This window comes from Perca fluviatilis, chromosome 12 (genome assembly GCF_010015445.1).
Source record: "Perca fluviatilis chromosome 12, GENO_Pfluv_1.0, whole genome shotgun sequence".
Lineage (NCBI taxonomy): Eukaryota > Metazoa > Chordata > Actinopteri > Perciformes > Percidae > Perca > Perca fluviatilis.
The window spans coordinates 22,553,084-22,573,415 of NC_053123.1; the positions used below are offsets into that span (position 1 = coordinate 22,553,084).

Below are 20,332 nucleotides of genomic sequence, written 5' to 3' on the forward strand. Positions count from 1 at the left end.
GCTGCTAGGGCCAATCCATCCATACTAAAGCACCCCTCTGCAGGGCACGTAACCCTGATTGCTCGAAGGCAACTAGCTTCGTTCGTTTTCCCGGTGTCAAAAGGGGAAAAGACGGGAAGGGTTTAAAGAGAGCGAAAAGTTCTCATAAAAGAGGAGGAGCAGGCTGTCCAGGAGGAGCACTTGCACATCAAGCTGCGACGCACCACAGAAATCGGCAGCTAGGTTCCGAGGAGAGGGCTTATTTATGCAAACAGGCATACAAGCATGCACAGTAGGAATCTAGACAAGCCTTGTAAACAAACACACACCCACACCATAAAGCACACAGGGGAGGCGATGTGAGAAGCAGACTGTGAAAACTCTAGTCGTGCCCGGGCAGTGCTTCCACACACACACACACACACACACACACACACACACACACACACACACACACACACACATACACACATACAACAAGCTGAGAGAGAGAGAGAGAGAGAGAGAGAGAGAGACTGAAGTGGCGGAGAGGGAGGGAAAAGAAGGACAAAGAGAGAGGAGAAGGAGGAGGGATAAGTGCGAAGGTGTGAGTGTCTGGTGCTACTTTTGTGTTGCCAAATGAGGGCAAGTGAATGGGAGAGAGAGAGAGAGAGAGAGAGAGAGAGAGAGAGAGAGAGAGAGAGAGAGAGAGAGAGAGAGAGAGACTTGCGGTAAAATTATGTATAATGACTCGTTCATGCATGTGTGTGAGAGCGCGGGCGAGGAAAAAGTAGGAACGCTTTCCCATTTCAATTCGCAACAGCTGGTGTCGAATTAACACATTTACCAGCGTGCATTTGGAACAGATTAAAATTGTGTGTGGCGTGTGACTGTCTGTGTGTGCGTGCGTGCGTGCGTGCGTGGTAGCAGATGAGGGCCAAAAACAAGAGTGTGTTTGTGTGTGGGAGTGTCTGTGTATTAACGCAATGGATCAGGGCAGAGAGAAAAGGCACAGAGAGAGCGAGAGAGAGAGCAGCAAGGATGAATGTAGAGTGAGCGAGCAAAGGGGGGAGAAAAAGAGAGAGAGACAGCGAGAGAAAGAGCTCTACCCGAAGGCTTTAGCTGCTGCCCTGGGCCGTCTCTCTAAGCCCTGTTTAGGAGGCTTTGGAGCTCAGATAGAAATAATCCCCCACTCAGACACACACACACACACACACACACACACACACACACACACACACACACACACACACACACACACACACACACACACACACACAAACACACACACGCTAGGCATTTACACACAAAATAAAAACGCACACATATACACAAACACACGGGAATGCGCACAAAAAGACACACACTGAAGTCAAGGCGGACAAACAAGTGCGCACACACGCGGCAACAAGCAGCGACAGCACATTCGCCATGACACGAAACAAACCAGCCGCCTACACACACACTCGTGCGTGGAGAAACACACACACCGAGGCTGTCTGCCGTGCGCTGCTTCCGCACGACAGAGCACAGCGACATCAGCACGGCACCGTGACAAACACTTTACACACTCCAGCACTCAGCAGAGGGGAGGGAAGAAAGGAGGGAGAGATGGAGAAAGAGGGGAGGAGGCGGAGGAGGATATGAGCGGAGCCAGGGGGAGGGAGGTGAGTGAGTAGGGGAAAGGGGGGGGGGAGGCTAACAAATTAATAGGAGCCGAAGATATACACAGCCAGCGCCGCTGAACGGGGGAGGAGGCGGAGGAGGAGGTGGTGGTGGAGGACGACGACGAGAGACCAATTCATTCCAGTTTTCTCCTCGTTCGCTCGCTGGAAAAAGGCGGAGCGGAGCTGAGCGAACGAGAGCGTGTTTGCTCAAAAGAAGGGGGGGAAGAGGGCTTTGTGTGGCATAGGGGAGGAAAAGTGGAGGAAGAGGAGGTGGTGGTGGGGAGGTGACATCAAAACACAGAGGTAGAAAGACAGAGTAAGGAAGTTTGGAAATAAAAGGGGGCTTATAACAAAGATGTTTTGAGCGTAAAAAAAGAGGAAGAGAGGAAGAGAAAGTGACATTAAGGGAGGGAAGGAGAGACTGGGGGGAGTGAGGAGAGGGAGGAAAGGAGGGGGGGGGGGGGGGGGTTTGGGGGGGGGGGGGGGGGGGCATTTTTTTCTTTTCGGCGGCGGGGGGGGGGGGGGGGGGGGGGGGGGGGGGGGGGAGGGGGGGGGGGGGGGGGGGAGGGGGGGGGGGGGGGGGGGGGGGGGGTGTTTTGGGGGGGGGGGGGGAGGGGGGGGGGGGGGGGGGGGGGGGGGGGGGGGGGGGGGGGGGGGGGGGGGGGGGGGGGGGGGGGGGGGGGGATGGGCAGTGTTTAAGCGGAGCCTTTGAGACGTTGACCCTGTAATTGACCTGTGTCTCCGCCTACATTGCCGTGGCGACAAGCAGAGCCGCTGCAGCTAATCACTTAGTAACCCTGACCTGTCAATCACACCGGGTTCGAGTGGAGGGGGGGACGGAGGGAGGGAGGGAGCGGTAGCAAATAAAAGAAAGAGGGAGGGAGAGGGAGAGAGAGAGAGAGAGAGAGAGAGCGCGAGGGAGGAAGGAAGGGAGTGAAGGAGTAATAACAGCACCGGGGTTATCATTTACTGGACCACCCGCCTTGTTCCACCAACCCTCAGCCGACGAAGCCCTGGTTTTAAAAAAAAGCCAATAAAAAGCGCTATGCCTCTAACACACACACACACACCGCGCGCACACACACACGCACACACAATCTCCTTTAGTGTTCGGGATGCTACAGAGAGAGCGAAGCTTTCTGAGAGTTCAGATAAGAGAGAGCAAGGGAGGAGGACAGGAAAGGCAAAGCAGTGAGGAGGGTGAGGGAGGGAGGGGGTGACGGGTTGAGAAGAGATAAGATAGCAGAGTGAAGCCAACATGCAAATAAAACAACGGAGTGCAGAGTTGATGTGCCATACAGGTGTGTGTGTGTGTGTGTGTGTGTGTGTGTGTGTGTGTGTGTTACCTGTTGATGAGGGGAAAGATGGACACCAGCAGGTAAACAGAAGGATACCATTTCAACGGCTTGATCTCCTCAGCCAAGGAAACCTGGAGAGAGAAAACTGGCTACTGACCCATGTAGAGAGACTGAATGCTCACATTAACAGTCTTGTCCCTAAAACACACAAATGTGTGTGTGTGTGTGTGTGTGTGTGTGTGTGTGTGTGTGTGTGTGGGCGCACGCGCGTGTGTGTGCGTGTCTTAACTGGAAGAAAGATCAGTGCACTGAGGCAAACAACAAAGGCCAATTAAACCCTAATAAAATATTAACCTGTTGATAATACGCAATATTCACACACAGTTATGAGAAGAAAAGGGGATTCCAATTAAACTGGAAGCTAATACTTATGCCGTAATGTTAACAGGATGAATTCAATATCTTGTGGACAAGCAGAAAAGCAGGAAGGCAAGAAGACAGAGAGATGCGGCAGCAGCTAAAAGTCGAGGAGGGGGAGAGCCAGGCGGTGGAGAGCTTTTACAAGCTGTTATCTAATTCCCCGGAGAAAAGGACTCCTGCGCCCGGAAGAGGCTGAGAAGCGCGGCCCCTGGATCGATTTTCTGCGCTGTGCTGTTTTTCCCCCTCCTCCTCCTCATCCCCCTCCTCCTCCTTCTCCTCCCCCCTTAGGCTAGGACACAGTAGCAGCGCAAAACCTCTCTCTTTCTCTCTAAAACACACACATAGTCGGAGCCAGCAGGCAGGCCCACAAGCTCTGGTCTCTACCCCCACATGCTGGAAATTAATTACTCACCAGAAAGACCCCGAGGCGTGCAAGCTCTAACGCAGGCATTTTAAACAATTCAAATGAAAATCACGAGAACCCCCCGGTGGTATTTCATCTTCTGTGTGTGTATGTGTGTGTGCGCGTGCTTACAAGTTGAATATATTGAATATAAGCCAAGTTTCCACCGTGTAACGTATGCTGGCTGTATGTGATCAACTGAACAGAGATAGGTTGTATTTCCACATCACAGTCTATTACAGCATAAACTCAAAGGCAACCATTAGGCTTAGCCTTATTAATGTCTATTATGATGGGAAGCTCTGACATCACTGGCCATGTCAAGCTCTGCCTATTGTCATCTGTGTGTGTGTGTGTGTGTGTGTGTGTGTGTGTGTGTGTGTGTGTGTGTGGTGCGCGCGCACGCACACATGTGCGTGCTGGGATGAATGTGTCATTGTTAGGAGGAAAAGGGCAAGCTGGGAGCCTGAAGGATGCTAAGTGGAAAAGGAGATTTGCGGGTGTATGAGCCAGTAATCTCAGATAAAAATTTAGGTGAGGTGTAGAGGCAGGCATTTGAGGAATTTCAATGCGCAAGAGACAGGATGTGGAATAGGAGGAGTGGAAGGAGGAGGAGGAGCGCAGCTAAAGAGCCTGGTGTTTTTAATCACAGTCCTCCCGTGTCAGAGGCCCCAGTGCTGCTCGGGAAGCAGAGGGGAATGAAACCGTAATTATGTGCGGCGGACGCAGTGGTCCCAACGTTAATGACGCACGCTAGATTACAGACGGTTATCAGGGGCAACCCGTCCCCTTCACCACCCAATGCACTCACCCTCACTTGCAGAGAAAAACCTACTCATGAAATAACAGCATCAGGTTTCCCAAACACACTTGTACATGCAATTCAAGGACTTTTCAAAAAGGTCTTTTTGGGGTGAACATTAAGCACTAAAAACGTATTTAAAATGTAAAACAATTTCCAAAGAAATGTTTTTCCATGAGACATTATAATCATCCGCTGGAGTATTAACACAAATATCCATCGTAGGGACCATGATGAGCTCATGATGTGAGGTATCGATTCTTTTAAGGAAAAAGGTTCAGAGCGTATTAGTAAATTGTTATGTATTTTAACGTTTAAACCAACATGGACAAGAAGTCTTTGAAGAAAAAGAAAAATCGATATTTAAAAAATCTCCAATTTTATGACAGCTAAGCAAACTAAAGCTGCAGACACACCGACCAGACGGCCGACGCTCGGCAGAAAAGGCAGTTGAACTGATCAGTCTCCCAGAGTTGGTCAAAAAAGTGCCTCGGAACACACCAAAACGACGAGACGTAATACGTCTCCATAACAGCAGGAGGCGCTAATCTGTATTGTCGCCCCAAAAATGAAAACTGGCAGCTGATTGGACGAACGCGTCACGTGGGTCTGGTTTCTCCGGAAATTCAAAGCCAGACTGTCATGGCAGAATATGATCTCATATTGTACTAAAATAGTTCACCGAAACGTGTTTCAGAAAACATTTTAAGCGAGAAATAGGCCGCGCAGTTGCTGAATCTGTCTTCATTTCAGATCGACAAAAGGTCAGTTTAAAAGATTTTCGTCAGATTTTGAGAGACTCTAGTTCACGCTCATTCCACTCCCCGTTTCCGGGTTAGCATTCTACCAATCAGAGGGGTCATTTGAGTCCGACTGCCGGCAGTGACCGCCCCACCGATTATACATGTCAAATAGGCCAAAATGAAGGGCAACGGCCCCTCGGACAGACAACGGCACGGAACACACCAAACAGACTTGAGACGGACGATTATCGGCTTGGTGTGAATTGAAAGCTCCAGTGGCAGCTAAAATGGCACTTTCAGAGATTGAGATTGCTCGGACAACTAAAACGCCATATTTTAATTCTTCCTTCAAATACTTTGATTGCCCAATTTGTATTTCTTGAATCCAAAAACTAAGATTTTTAGGGACAGTTGAAACCCAATGGCATCCTATCAAGAAGCCAGAAGTAATGCTAAGGGCTCAAAGCAACTCACTATCTGGCAGCTGGGGAGTCGATCCCTACAAAAGGAGTTATATGTGTTTTGACAAAGCCACGTGTCGCGCTTGAGAGCCCTTGAGAGACAAACCCAACTGTCCTTATAGCTTACTTATACTAAGGATGTTTCTCAGGATGTTGGGGACATGTAAAAAGTAAACGTTGGCACATAAATGAGGATACACACACGCAAAAGGTAACACTCACCAAGAAACAAGGTTGCGCATGCAGGCGCACACACATGTATACAGACACACGAGCAGAGACACATGGCATTGTGACTCAAGGCAAAGCTTGTGTGGATCAGTCAACAAACATCCTGGGAAGATAACGAACAAGCAGCACGCTGTTTGCTCAACCAGCTTTGTTGCTACCCGATGGGACTGAGCTGCTGTGAGTGCAGTTGTGCAAATGTGTGTGCGCGGCCTGACTTAAACACCCTCTTCTGAATATCCCCCCGCTGACCTGTGCTGCTGCAAGACCTTGTGGTGTGTGTGTGTGTGTGTGTGTGTGTGTGTGTGTGTGTGTGTGTGTGTGTTTTTTTTTGGGGGTGGGTGTGCGTGTGCGTGTGCTGGTCCATGACCACAAACATATTGCCCGAGACACACAGAGATGTGTCACAACCATGTGACTGACGGCCCTGATAACTGCCAACAGTAGTTATGCACGTCACCACTCCAGCCAGATACACATTTACACAGAGGCACACACGCACACACACTGACTAACAGAGAACATGTGAGGCGCAGTAGGAGGGAGATGTGGAGAAGTGAATGGAAATAACCAGAGCCAGCGGTCTTCAGACACCCAGCAGGAATCGCTTTCTCTAGTTTACACCTGCCACACACACACACACACACACACACACACACACACACACACACACACACACACACACACACACACACACACACACACACACACACACACACACACACACACACACACACACACACACACACAAGCCAGAGCTCGCTGGCTTGGCAAGCACAATCGGGGAGGCTGTTGTTGTTGTTTTAAAGCATCGCTGCGCGTGCATAAACTCTCATAAATATTCATGTCCATGAACCTGGCTTGCTGCTTTATTCATGCTGGGTGTACAAGAGTAAGAGAGAAAGAGGGAGGGAGGAAGAAAGAGAGAGAGAATGAAAGAGAGAGGGAAAGAAAAAGAGAGAGAGCGCAAAGTGAAAGGCATACAGAAAAACAGGTGGAAACAAGGAGAGCGACTGGGAAAGAGGAATACGAGGAAACGGAGAGTGTGATAAAAACCACTGCTGACTTATTTACACTCTGTGCTACACATAGCAATTAGCCCACATGAACAGTGTGTGTGTGTGTGTGTGTGTGTGCTGCCACACATTCATGCACACACATCACTCGTCAGGGTTACACCAGTTCAGTGTGTAGTAATTACATCTGCCACTTAGGGGCAGCATCTACATAACCTTAACCCTATCCTGACCCCCGCCCCCCCCCTGCAGGGTGGAGGTGTAACAACAGAGCAGAGGGAGGAGGTAACTTTTCATCACTGTGACACTGATCACCTTTGTGGAGGATGCTTGGTGGATTGTTTTAGGCTTTACATTTTAATGATTTGGCGACTCCATAGTTAGGCATGATGTGTGGTTTAGTGTCTTGTTGGAAGACATTTGAACAAGATGCAGCATCTGCAGCCAGCATTTTACAAGAAATACATTGTTTAATTTAAAGGGCTCCTCCAACAATTTAGTACTGTACTTCCATAAAGATATGGGACTCACAATACACACATTTCAAAAAGAATATTTTAAATCAAAGAGCAGAGGTCAAGATATCCCAACTGTTAGTCCCTATTATGGCTCAAGAACTAAAAACTAAACATAATGCAATAAGTCCAAGAACATATTTTTGTTAGACCCTCGCTGCCCTGTTTTGGCAAGCTGAGTAGGACTACATTTTTGATTTCTGTCGGGAACTACTTCTGTTCGAGCATAACTCGTCACATGTAAAATCAATGGGGAGCTCATTTAAGATAAAAAGAAAATACATAATTTATACAATTATTATGAATTAGTTACAATTCATTTTCTCTTTCTCCGTTTCTCTATTTCCCTAGTCCTCATGTCCTATGTCACAAATCTGACTTCTCTAGATATTCATCTATTTTACAGATAGCTTCTCCTGTCCCTTTCTGTTTCAGTAAGGTCAGGAGCAGAATGGAGAGCCACCACAGCTCCCCAAATTTAAACACATGCACACGTACACACCCACATTTAAATATACATGCACAGGCACACACGCAGTGAGAAGCGTAGGTGTCACAAGGTCAAATTGCTCCCTGCTGTTTGACACCTACCCAGCGTGACCACAAAAGCTAATCCTGCACACAAACTAATCCTCACGTTCTGTGTGTATGCGTGTGTGTGTGTGTGTGTGTGTGTGTGTTGAGAAATGTGATGGTCAGACAGGCCATTACCTTTCGTCTCTCTCTCTCTGGGTTGAAGGTTCCCAACCATGATTGCATCTGTGCAGAAAAGACACAAAACGGAAGGAAAAGGTCAGGGCAGTTACTTTGACCAAAAAAAGTTGTTTTTTTTCCTATAGAGGAGTGGCCTGAAGTTTAGAGGCGAGTGCCTCCAGTGACCACCTGAAAAAAATATCATATTGGCTATCACACCAATGCAAAATCCCTCCACTTTCTCACCCCTGCAAAATTGCCTAATTCACAGCAGAGGGTAGAGCTTAGAGTCAGAAGAGAGCAATTAAGACAGCTCCCAGCATCTCACTAAAAAAACTGGCAACTGATCAGCTTCAGCGCACACAATATATGGCATGAGGAAGAAGAAGAAGAAAAGGCAAAGGGTGGAGGGAAAGGGGAGACATTTTTTGAAGAAGTGTTGAAGAAAAAGAAAAAAGTGGAGCAACATGGCAGATCTGAGATCTCCAGAGAGACTGTGGGAATACTTTTCGCTCTTCCTCTGTCTCCTCTCCCGGGGGAATGCAGGGGAAAATGTCAACAGACACACGCAGGAAAACACACACACACACACACACACACACACACACACAGACTGGGATTAGTAATGGTGGGATAGGGTGGGGGGGCAGTAGGAAACCAGAAGGTTTATGTAACCCAAGACATCATAGACAAATCTCTGGAGGCCCAGTGTGAGCTTCACATGCACGTACAAAGAGGCGGCATGAACGATATGCACTAACAGCTCTTCTGTTCTGCAATTTATTAACTCAATGTTGCCATGGTTTCTCTGCGCTGACGTGATTGTCATTGTAAATCTGTGTGACTGTGGTGTGTTTGTGCAATGAAAGAAAAAAAACAGCCATTTGGTCATTAGACTGAACTTGTTCCAGAGCACCACAATCCATCAAAATCAACAAATGCTGATAATAAGTGGAATATCATTAGGCTTCGGCCAGGTCTCTAGTGTGCGTAACCGGCTTTTGTTGCAATCTCTTTTAAGCCGTGCCACCGAAAGTCGAGCAATTCAGACAGTTAAGTGTTGCGGCGTGAGTCTTAAGAGGGAAGGAGTGGGCATGTACAAATCACAACAATAAAACAAACACACCACCACACTCTCAGAACTCTCTGTCTGGCCTGATAATGACCCATTAGCTTTCAAATCCCTCTAGTTAGTATGAGCTCACAGTCACTCAGAATGTATCTGTGTTTCTCTAAATAATCATGTTGTAAATGGCTTGGACTTGGTAAACTAATGAGCTACGAAGTCGTTTTTACCCACGATCCTCCCTCTCTCTCCCCCGTCTGTCTCCGGAAAGCGGAGAAACTTCTCCGTCCAGCTAACATCTCACCTCTCTTCACTCAGCCTCCTCTTCTTTATCCCTTTCCCCGATGCGTCGCCACCTACTATGGTTTCAAAGCTTTTAAAATTCTTTCAAGTGAGACAGCCTGCAGCTGAAAAGAGATAAGGCTTGAGCTCTTCATAAATATGATAGAGAAAGCAAAACGGCAGAGTGAAGGAGGAAAGAGACAGGAAAGAAAAGGGGGGGGAAATAGAGAGAGAAAGAGTGAGGGAGACAGATAGATGTGGAAAGGAAAAGAGAGGGAGAGGGAAAACAAGAAAGGTGGAAAACAGAGAAACAGAGCGAGACAGGAGGTTGAGGGAGGGACAGCTGAATACTGTGAGCTGAATGAGTTATGAGATGCAGGTTGCAAACCAGCTACATTCAATTTATTCTCTTTATCACATTCATGATAAAGAGCTGTGTAGTCTCTTTTCCTTTCCCTTCCCTTTAGCTACCTGCTGTCTGTCCGTCTGCAGCCCAACTATCTTTGAATCTCTCTCACCGCCCCATCACTCACTCTGCCACCCAAACAAAGAATGCTACTAACATTAACGATGACAATTTATTGTGAGTCTGATGTGGCTTTAATCTGATTCTCCATTAATGAAAAACATCCGAAACCCACAAACCTGTTGTTGTAACACATTACTGCCAGCACCTTTCCACTGGCAGTACAGCCACATTGTGTGGTGTTGTCAGATCAGGGGAATAAAGCTATGTGAACTGTGTGGAATGCTGCCTCTGGGCTCCAACTGCACCCTTACAATGGAAAATCACACAGAGCTACGAGCCGACATGGAGAAGAGATCAAATAAGTGGTAAACCAATAAATCACCTACAAAAAAAATTGGACTTTTCTGAGTAGCTGGAACAAGCGACCGGTGGACATTGTTGCCTAACAAAATAAACTGAAGCCACTACGCATAATACTTGAGTAAGAGTTACTGACTTTTTTACTGCCTCCCTGTATATGAAAAAAAGACCCCTAAAACCATTCTGTGATCTGAATAATTAGTAGCTTTATAGAATAGAATATAGGATAATACTGGCTCATTACAGATTGTAGAAATGGAATATGAAAAAAACAGTAAAAAAATACAAGTACTAAGAGGCCATGATGATTTCTTCAAATAGCTTGTTTTGCCCAACCCAAACCCCAATGGTGATCAATTTACAATCATATAAAACAGAGAAATGTGGGAAATCCTTTCATCCTGCTTGCTTTCAGCTTTACCTCCCAATCAAATAGCTTGCAACCTGGCTAAATTGTTGGCTTGTTTACAATCTGTCTGATTGTCTGAACAATTGTGTTTTATTCCCCAAAAGTATGAAAATAAGACCAGATAATAATGTAATAAACCAGATTTATCCTTGAAATTATTATTGATCATCGAAACAGCATTGTTTCTGCATTCATGTATATAGCAACTGTACTACAACTATGACAAACTAAATGATTGAAAACACAAAATCTAATTCTATTTTAACCTTAGACCCATTCCTAACCCTAAAATAATATATCACACACAGAAAGTTCTTTCGGGGTAATTTTTCGTGACTCTATTTTTGTGAGAATCTCTACAGTAGTGCTCCCATGTAGAGAAACATGAGACACACAAACGACAATCCTGTCTCATTTCTGAGAGACGTCAGCTTTCACTAATGTCACTTTTCTAAAAGGTCACAATGCACTTGGATTCAGCTAAATTGCCAGTCTTTGGGCTGCTGCCGCGGCTGACTGCACGCATGTTGAGCACTCACCCTCACATTGGCCACGCAGATGATCCTGGCGTAGCAGCAGATCATCAGGAAGATGAGGCTGAACAGAGGCACGTACCATCTGCAAAAGAACAAACAAGAGCAGGTCGTAAGAAAACGCCAAATGTTATTAAAAAATCATTCCTGTTTGTTTTTCTTTGGCCTTCTTGTAGTCCTGTTTTAGGAGCAGCAACAGGAGGTTTTCAAATAGTCTTTAGGCCAAAAGAAAATGAAAAAGAAAAACATCCAGGATTTTATTAATTTCTAATTAATTCACAAGTAGAGTGTCATATATCCTAATGGAATTCATACCTTGACAGGACGTAATAACATACTAGGTGTCCAATGTTGAGATATTATGGCTGTCTAAATTTGATTAGAGAGAAACTCATCTAATAAGATTTCTTCTGCAGGACTGCAATCTGAGAAGGCCATCGTTGTTAGAAATGATTTGGTGTCTGGACAAAAGCTTGTTCTGATTTGAAGTTTCACTTAAAATCATTGGAATTCAGCCTGTAAATTATCCTGCTGCTCTATTTTAACCATGAAACATTCATAATTTCATATCTTCCCTAAAAAAAAAAAAAATCATACTACCACACATTTAAGAGTTTGTTTAGGTAAGACTGTTATGCTGGTGGACACTGGATGGCATTATTCTACATAGCTGATGCATAGAGGACCCAACAGCACCTCTGGACCATACTGCACATAGTTTAAGGGAGTAGAGAGAGAGGCAGACAGTTTATGTGAGTAGAGAGAGAGGTAGACAAAGATAAAATGATATAAAAGATAATGCCAGCAAAGTCACAACTGCAGAAATGCATGGCAATCCTATGGAATGAAGGGTTGACAATCAAGGGAGGTACGGGAGAGAATAACATGTCAGGTATTTCTGAGCGGATGAAAGAGAGCGAGACGAGCGAAGAATACAGGGGTGATGGATTTGTTGGAATGGCAAGCCTTGTGTTATGCAACCTCTTGGGAGGTGATGTAAGCTCGGAGGAGTTTCAACCTCTCCCTGTAATCATCAAACGGGCCTTTGTCTCGCTTTGATAGACAGGTTCCTGGCCACTACGTCTCTGTTCAGCCTCAGTAACTCTTGAGCAGTCGAGACTGTGCTGTGCGACACCCAAGTCCTCCTGAGCACCTGGCACAGGCAGGTAGACGCTGGCCAAATGCCCCTACGTGATAAACATATTAGGTAGAGCAGAGGAAGAACGTCAAGGGTAATCACAGGCCTAATCATGATCCACAGAAGAAAAAAAAAGTTCAACTGACATTGAAAACAGAGAGACTGAATCTTGTCTCTGACCCATAAATACAGGGACCCACACGGTTTCAAAGGAAAATGGATTGGGAATAAATGTCCAACACTGTGCCTGAAAATTAATTGACATGTGTGCTAAAAACTGAACTTTTAGCAACATCTATAAGGCAAATAGTAGGTCCTTGGCCTAATTTAACTTTGTCCACACTTGTCTTCCAAGCCTGCAGGTCGAAATAAATAACTCACTGAGCATTATCAAATTAAACTTTTTATTGGCAGGGGAATCCGAGATGGTAGGCGTTTGTTTCACAGCAGGAAACAGGGGGAGGGAAAGGCTGCTTTACACATTGTGTTACTTCACGCCTTGTAGGGAACATCAATATACCAAGAATACCCTCTCTGAACATGTGTGTGAGTGCATTTGTATTTGCGCATCCACACAGGTTAAAAAATGGCATGGGACAATGATGAAAGCGTTTCAGGGGAGACCTGCGCAAGCGTCACCTCGTGTGATTTAATAACCTGCTCTCCGGAATAAACAGCGTCCAATTACACCAGCGCACGTCCCGGTAATGATGGAGAGACGAGGTGGGGGGTGGGTGGATTGCTGGAGAGGGGAAACGAGGGGGGAGGGGGGGGGGGCTTTTTAACGATAGCGTGGGGGGATGCGAGGAGGAGAGAATGACGGGCGGCAGCTACAAAGTGCTCTAATTAGCATGATAATGATCTGCCATTAGAGTCCGCTCTGCTCTACAGCTGAGCACTACCCGGAGAGAGAGCGAGAGAGCAAGAGGGAGATGGGAGACGGGAGGGAAAGAATGAGAGAGAGAAAGAATGAAATAGAAGCATCGAGAGGGAGAGAGAGAAGACTGAGTGGGCAGGGGATGATAAAAGTGAAGATAAGATTAGAGGTGAGGATGGAAAGGTGGATGGATGACGTCAGATTGTGGGTCAGGACCAGAAAGAGCAGAAATGAGAAAGAAACATTGGGTGATTAAAAGACAGGGAGAGGGATAAGGTCATAATGAAAATGAAAGGAATAGCAGAAAGAGGCTGCAGCCAATAGATCGACTAGGAAAGGATGGATAGAAAGATGGATAACCACAGAGGGGTTTTGAGAGGACAGCAGTGAGCCAGGATGGAAGCCTGAAACTGGTAGAAAAAAAAGGTTATCACAGACGCCCAAGATTCAATCTCTCAGCCTCAGCCGGGCCCTCCCCCCAGTACCACTCTGAGGTGAAGAATGAGGCTTGGATGTAAGAATCCTTAATTTAAGTGCTTGGTAGGAGATGAGAGTACTGTAGGGACCTGGCTGTGCGGGTTAGTGCTCAACTTTGACAAACAGGATCCTACTGCTGGGTGAAAGATCAGGATCTACCCGTTTAACCACTCAGACAGCGACAGGACACTGCGAGAGACAGAAAGGCAGGAGGAGACACAAAGACTAGGAAGAGCAGGGTGTGTAGGGTGCGTCTCACCAGATGCACTAATGTTAAAGTTAAAAAGGAAACGAGACTAAGATTCTACAGCCATGCTAGTGGCTCTGTGAGGCTGTACTTTTAAGCTAAATGCTACAACCGTCAACATGCTCACAATGACGATTTTGAAGTAATGATGTTTAGCAGGTATAATGTTTACAATGTTCATTGTCTTAGTTGTGTGTTAGCATGCTAAACATAGCTAATTATCACTAAACGCAATGTAGCTGAGACTGATTGATATCATTAGGTTTGCAGGTATTTAGTCAAAAGTATTGGAGAAATTACCAGCAAAGTTATTACAATTCGCCCTGTGGGGAACATGAACCTGTGACCCCAATTTCATGAAAATCCAAAAGTTGTCGAGCGATTTCACTCAAAACCACAAAGGTCGGGCGCTCTAATGGCCAAAGGGTTAAGGTGCAGACCACGAAACATCACGTCCCCCGTTCAAATCCAGCTGGGGACCTTTGTGCATGTCATTCCCCATCTCTCTCTCTCTCGCTCTCCCCTCAATTCCTGGCATCTCTCTACTTTGAAAAAACAAACAACTTAAACCCGAAAAGGTCAACTGTGACATTTTTAGCATACATCTTCTGGGTACCATGAATGTCTATAATTTTTTTGTGTCAATCCATTTAGTAGATATTTCACTGAATAAGTGAAAACTTTGACCTGCTGGTGGCGCTAGACAAAAAGTCAGTTGAATAAAAGTCGAATACTAAGTCATTAAAATTCATCCCCTGGACACTATAAATATCTGTAATAAATGTCGTGGCAATCCATCCAATAGTGGCCAAGACATGCCAATAAAAACCAAAAATGTGACTCAACAAAGTCATTAGGATTCATTCCCCGGGGACCATGGATGTATGTACAAAAATCCATGGCAATCCATACAATCAATGTTGAGATATTTCAATCTGTATTAAAGTGGTGGATGGACCAACTGACCAACCGAACAGCTTTACCCTATCTAGAGCCACCTTTGTAATTATAAGCTTTCATTTGTGAACGGCATTTTCTCTGTTTTTCTGTGCCATGTCTGACTGCGGCCCATGATACACACCAACGGGGATCTCTAAGAGTGGTGACTCAGCTAAGCTCGACTGCTTCCAATTGCTGACTCAACCCCTGAAATTCTGCACCTCCGTCACAAAACGCTGTCCTCTGCTTTTCATTCTCCTTCCTCTTTCATCCCCTTTCACACTGTCCTCCTCCTCTGAGCCTCCCCCGCCTGCTCCGTCCTGTCTGCGCCGCTTCGCTGAACTCTGATGAAGACACACTATGGGGCGTGGGCAGAGACGAGGGCAATCTATTTCTCTCACTCTTCTCTTCCCTTCCTGTCCTGCTATGCTGCCCCTCTTCTCTTGCTGAGCAATTCCCCGTCTCTCTAACTCTACCCCGTATGTCTCCCCTCCCACCTTTTCTACTTTTTACCTTAAATACTAAAACCTCTGTTCTCCCGCGTCTTTTCCAGAAAGCTGTAAGCAGGGTGTGTGTGTGTGTGTGTTGGAGTGTATGTGTTTTTTCCTGCCTTGGCCTCTAATCTCTCGTCTGGTTTGATGTAATTAGAGCTAATGAAGATTCCCTGATCCTCTGAGCGACTCGTCCCCCCTGGGCCACAAACAGCGTGGAAAACTAGAAAGAGCCGGGGAGCAGAGGAGCACTGATAAAAGAGACACAGGGTTGCTTAGCGCAGCTGATAGCTATGTGTTGTTCTGCATGTGTGCGTGAGTCTGTCTGTGTGTGTGCATGCTTATTTGTTTAGAAAGATTGATTCCCTGCTGATGCTGCGAGCAGCAACGCGATTACCTTGGCTCATTGCAAAGTGTTGTTGTGTGCATTGTGTGTGTGTGTGTGTGTGTGTGTGTGTGTGTGTGTATGTGTGTGTGTGTGTGTGTGTGTGTGTGTGTGTGTGTGTGTGTGTGTGTGTGTGTGTGTGTGTGTGTGTGTGTGTGGCTAAGCGTCTGTGCCGGGGGATTGGCAGAGCCCTTGCAGACTTAGGGCCAGTTGCAGAAAGCAGTAGACAGGCATAATCCTTCATAGCCGTCCTAAACACTTAAATACACAGTGTAGCAACTCCCCTAAATCTGACAAGGCAGAGGCAGACACAGGCACACCCACATGTGCGCACACACACGTCATGTGCGCACGCACACACGCACGCGCGTGCACGCACACAGACACACACAGACAGACAGACACACACACAGACACACACACACACACACCTTGGCCTTACACCAAGAGGGGAAAAAAACCCTGCAGGCTCCCCTGACATGTAACCCTTCACATTTCCCCGCAGAGACAGCTTTCTTCCCCCTTCCTCCTCCTCATCACCCCCAGTGGGGGGAAGCTTTGATGCCGGCGCTGAAAGGGTCTACTTACATCCCAAATCTCCAGGCTACGTGATCGTCTGTGATCCAGCTGGGGGGAGAGGGAGAGAGAGACAGAGAGAGAGAGCGATGAGGGAATTACAAAGGAAAGGGAGAGCGTGAGCGGAAGAGAGACTTGTGTGACTGCGTAGGGGAAAAGCTGTGCAGCTGTAGCTATTAATAAGCCGAGAGTGGAAAGAGAGAGCCGAGCCTGGAGATTAGGGCTCTGTCCCAATTCTCATTCCACCGCCTCCTCACCTCGGCCTCTTCCCCTTTTCCTCACCTTTTAACTACCCTGCAAACAAATAATGCCTTTCACCACAAGAACTAGAGAGGCTGAAGGGGCGTTTTACTGCTTAAAGATGTGCTGATAATAGCCCATTTTGATCACATAAAATCTTATGAAGGAGCCTGTCTGGAACTGGAATGAGGCCAGTGCTGTGGCCCTCCTTAAAAGGAAATACATTTAACAGAAAATCTGCTGTGGCTTGCTGACCAAACATACTATGCTGTAGCAGGACAGTTAGCTATACAGTACTCACCACCAGGCTCCTGCGGGTCCATAGTAACCCTTTAGCAGTGGCAAAAAGGCCATGACCAGAGGCACCCCCCACGCCATCAGATGGTACGACCTGATAAAAGGCAGGCATTTATTTCATTATAAGCACAGAGGCCAGGGAGCTTTCCCCCTGAGAAAAAACACTTATGACTAAATCAATTCTCTTCGTCTTCAGTTCATCCCTTTGTTGGCACTTACATCAGGGTCATTTTTCAGGTGCAGACAAACGCCTATACAGCCAGAGTGCCAATTACTCATGGTAATATAAATAATAATTACCCTCACTGTTGTGGCAAAGATGATTTACAGAGGATATGTCTGCATCGAAAACACAAAAAGGATGCAGATTCTCACACGACAGGTGCTAGTGACAAAATCTGCAGACAAAGCTGGCTTAACTGAAATGTATTGCCCGTATAGCCTATTTTTAAAGGAAAGTGGTAAGGAAAGCTGGAGAGGCTAATACTGGCTTTCAATGAAAAATTATAGGATCAGTGACAGTCTTCTAAGAAGTTCAAAAATCTCCATCACTGAACCTCCCTGTGTGTGTGTGTGTGTGTGTGTGTGTGTGTGTGTGTGTGTGTGTGTGTGTGTGTGTGTGTGTGTGTGTGTGTGTGTGTGTGTGTTCCATGTCTTGGGCACCGGTGTGGGTGTCGATACTTTATAGAGCGTACAGTGTTGCTCGGTCAATAGAGTGTCCTGCCCTGACTTGTTCCAAGTGTGGTCAATTGAGCGGTGGCGACACAGCTGACACAGACTCAATCCCTCTCGACTTGTACACACTTTCTCACTCTGATTTCACTGGGGCACACTGTATCTACCCTCTCTACCCTCATCTGATAGACAGCAGGGTGCGAGTGTGTAGGAAAGGAAATGTATGGATCCAGAGAGAGAGAGAGAGAGAGAGAGAGAGTTTAGATCAAACACAAGAGGGAGCGTGAGAGAAAGGGAAAACAAGGTAGACAGGGAGAAAAAGGAAATGGTGGATGCGCTAAAAAAGAGAAAAAAAACGAGCGAGAGAGAGAGAGAGAGAGAGAAATGAGGGAGTGGTGAGAGAGAGAGAGAGAGAGAGAGAGAGAGAGAGAGAGAGAGAGAGAGAGATCTACCCTGTGTCTGTGTGGTGGTGGGAGGAGAGATATAAATAGTGAAATCAGAGCTGCCAGTCTGTGGCGTGACGATTGGTACGGGGGAGGGTGCCTTGTCAGGAAATCAATGTCGAGAGCTTGCAGACCCGTAGACACACACACACACACACACACACACACACACACACACACACACACACACACACACACACACACACGCTGCAGCACATACACCAAACACTCGCAGCGCTTTGAGAGGGAGATGACGAGGTCCGGAGCTGCGCACAACATGGGCTTAATGAGGCACAGCAGGACTGCTATGCACTCTGTATTTCACACACCTGCACGCACACCCACACACAAGTGCAGACACAAACACACATGCAAGCTCATATAGAAATCTCTCTCGAGGCTCAATCTCATTTCTCACCGCCTCACACCACTTCTCCTTTTTCTCCCCTTTGCCTGAATCCGTCCTTCAAAACACACATAAACACACATGCACACACACACTTCCCATCCTCTCTTGCATCCACTTCAATCACTCTTAGATCATCTAGCCTCCGTTCTCCGTCTCCTCTGGCGATTTGTTCATTCATAAACCATCACACTGTGCCGTCTGTGTGCCTGTGTGTGTGTGAGAGAGAGGGTGGGTGGGAGGTTGGGTTAAGGGGCTGAGGGGTAATTGTGCATGCATGCAAAGCCCTATACCCTCTTGCCGAAACACAGAGCTTATCTATGCACAGTCAATACACAACCCCCCTGATGCCCTGTCTTCACTTCGATCTAACCTATTAAGTGCCAGGTTTTTTTTTCTGTGTGACCAGCCCCACGCAAAAATACAGACACATACTCCTCCCACCTAGTCCCTCTGGACCCATGAGAGGTATGCAGCTGACAAGGCTCTGAAGCGAGCCGATTTTGGCCCCCTAGCCTGCCCCGTTCCCTGCGCCCATAAAGCCGTCTCCTTCTGAGTTATAACACCATTATATCGTCTGGCTTATTGCTAATCAATGCAGGGAAACTCCCATGGGGAGTGGGGGGCACCTCCCTTTACCAGCCCAACCCCTCACACACAGATGGGTAGGAGGGGTGTGTACACCTAAGCACATTTATAGGATGAAACCATGAACAATCTACTTGCAAGAGAGACTTACAGAGGTGCTGCTGCTTGTTAAAGCTTTTTTTTTTTCACCCACAGAGTGCATACTTTATTTTGGAATGTGTATTTGTGTCATGGAAAATGAGAAAAGATCTCACCAACACACAAGCAAATTCACACTCGCACTGTGGAGAGTGCACATGGGAGTTTGAGCGACAGAAACATAGAGCCACAAAGCGTGAAGATGGGTGCACACACACTTAACGGCTGACACTCACTCCCTTTTCAATTAGAGTGTCGGCTGGAACAGAAAAGAAGGGGGAGGAGGGGGCTGTCAATGCTCTGCGGGGAGACACATGCTCTGGCAGACCAAACACACGGACACACACACTGACACGCACGCACACACACACGCATGCACGCACACACGCACGCACGCACAGGGAAATGACCACAACAACAAAAAACAAGGGACATTTAAAGGAAAATACAGAGGCGGGCATAGAGAAAGAAAAAAAGACGTTTGTGCACACGAGGGACGAAGAGTTGAAATAATTTGTCGATAAATCGATTAGTGGATCATAAATCACTTAAAATTTAGGTAATTTAAACGCCTATAATTCTCTGGTTCCAGTTTCTCCAATGTTACTTACTCTCAGATATAAAATATTGTTAATTAAATAACTGGGTTTCGGACAAAAAGAAAAAATATTGACAACAATAATCAGTAAATCAACCAATCAATAATGGAAATAATTGTTAGCTGCAGCTCTAAGTCTCTGACTCACATCTCATATCTGTTGGTGCTGATTTCTCGGACCAGGTTGAGGTACAGGTTCACTGTGATGAGGCAAACCCAGGCCAAGGCACTCCAGTCTGCAGAGACACACACACACACACACACACACGGAAAAACAACAAGGTCAAATTACAACACAGCTTCCCCCATCACACAGCATGCACCTGCAATTGTGTCCAAACACACACGTATGTATCATAGGTGTGTGTGTGTGTGTGTGTGTGTGTGTGTGTGTGTGTGTGTGTGCGCGCGCATATGAGTGTGTTCCACTTTTTGATAAATGAAGGCCCATTCTGCAGTAATATGAGGGAAACCTGTGGATTAGGGTGATGGAT

General features: G+C 46.6%; 1 protein-coding gene across 4 annotated transcripts in view; it reads right to left on the reverse strand.

Annotated features, from left to right (window-relative positions):
• The window catches only part of si:dkey-100n23.5 (cyclic AMP receptor-like protein A), a 50,774-nt gene that overhangs the window by 21,450 nt on the left and 8,992 nt on the right, over positions 1–20,332 (reverse strand). For 3 of the 4 annotated variants that reach the window (XR_005641037.1, XM_039818489.1, XM_039818491.1), the window contains 6 exons: positions 19,987–20,074; positions 16,995–17,084; positions 16,466–16,504; positions 11,330–11,408; positions 8,223–8,270; positions 2,972–3,054 (listed from right to left, as the gene is read on the reverse strand). Coding sequence is in view for 3 of the 4 variants with exons in the window: in XM_039818489.1 (XP_039674423.1) it covers positions 2,972–3,054; positions 8,223–8,270; positions 11,330–11,408; positions 16,466–16,504; positions 16,995–17,084; positions 19,987–20,074 (427 nt within the window). In the remaining variant the exon portion in view is untranslated. The remainder of the gene's footprint in view (positions 1–2,971; positions 3,055–8,222; positions 8,271–11,329; positions 11,409–16,465; positions 16,505–16,994; positions 17,085–19,986; positions 20,075–20,332) is intronic. The other variant, XM_039818490.1, reaches the window with a different exon arrangement.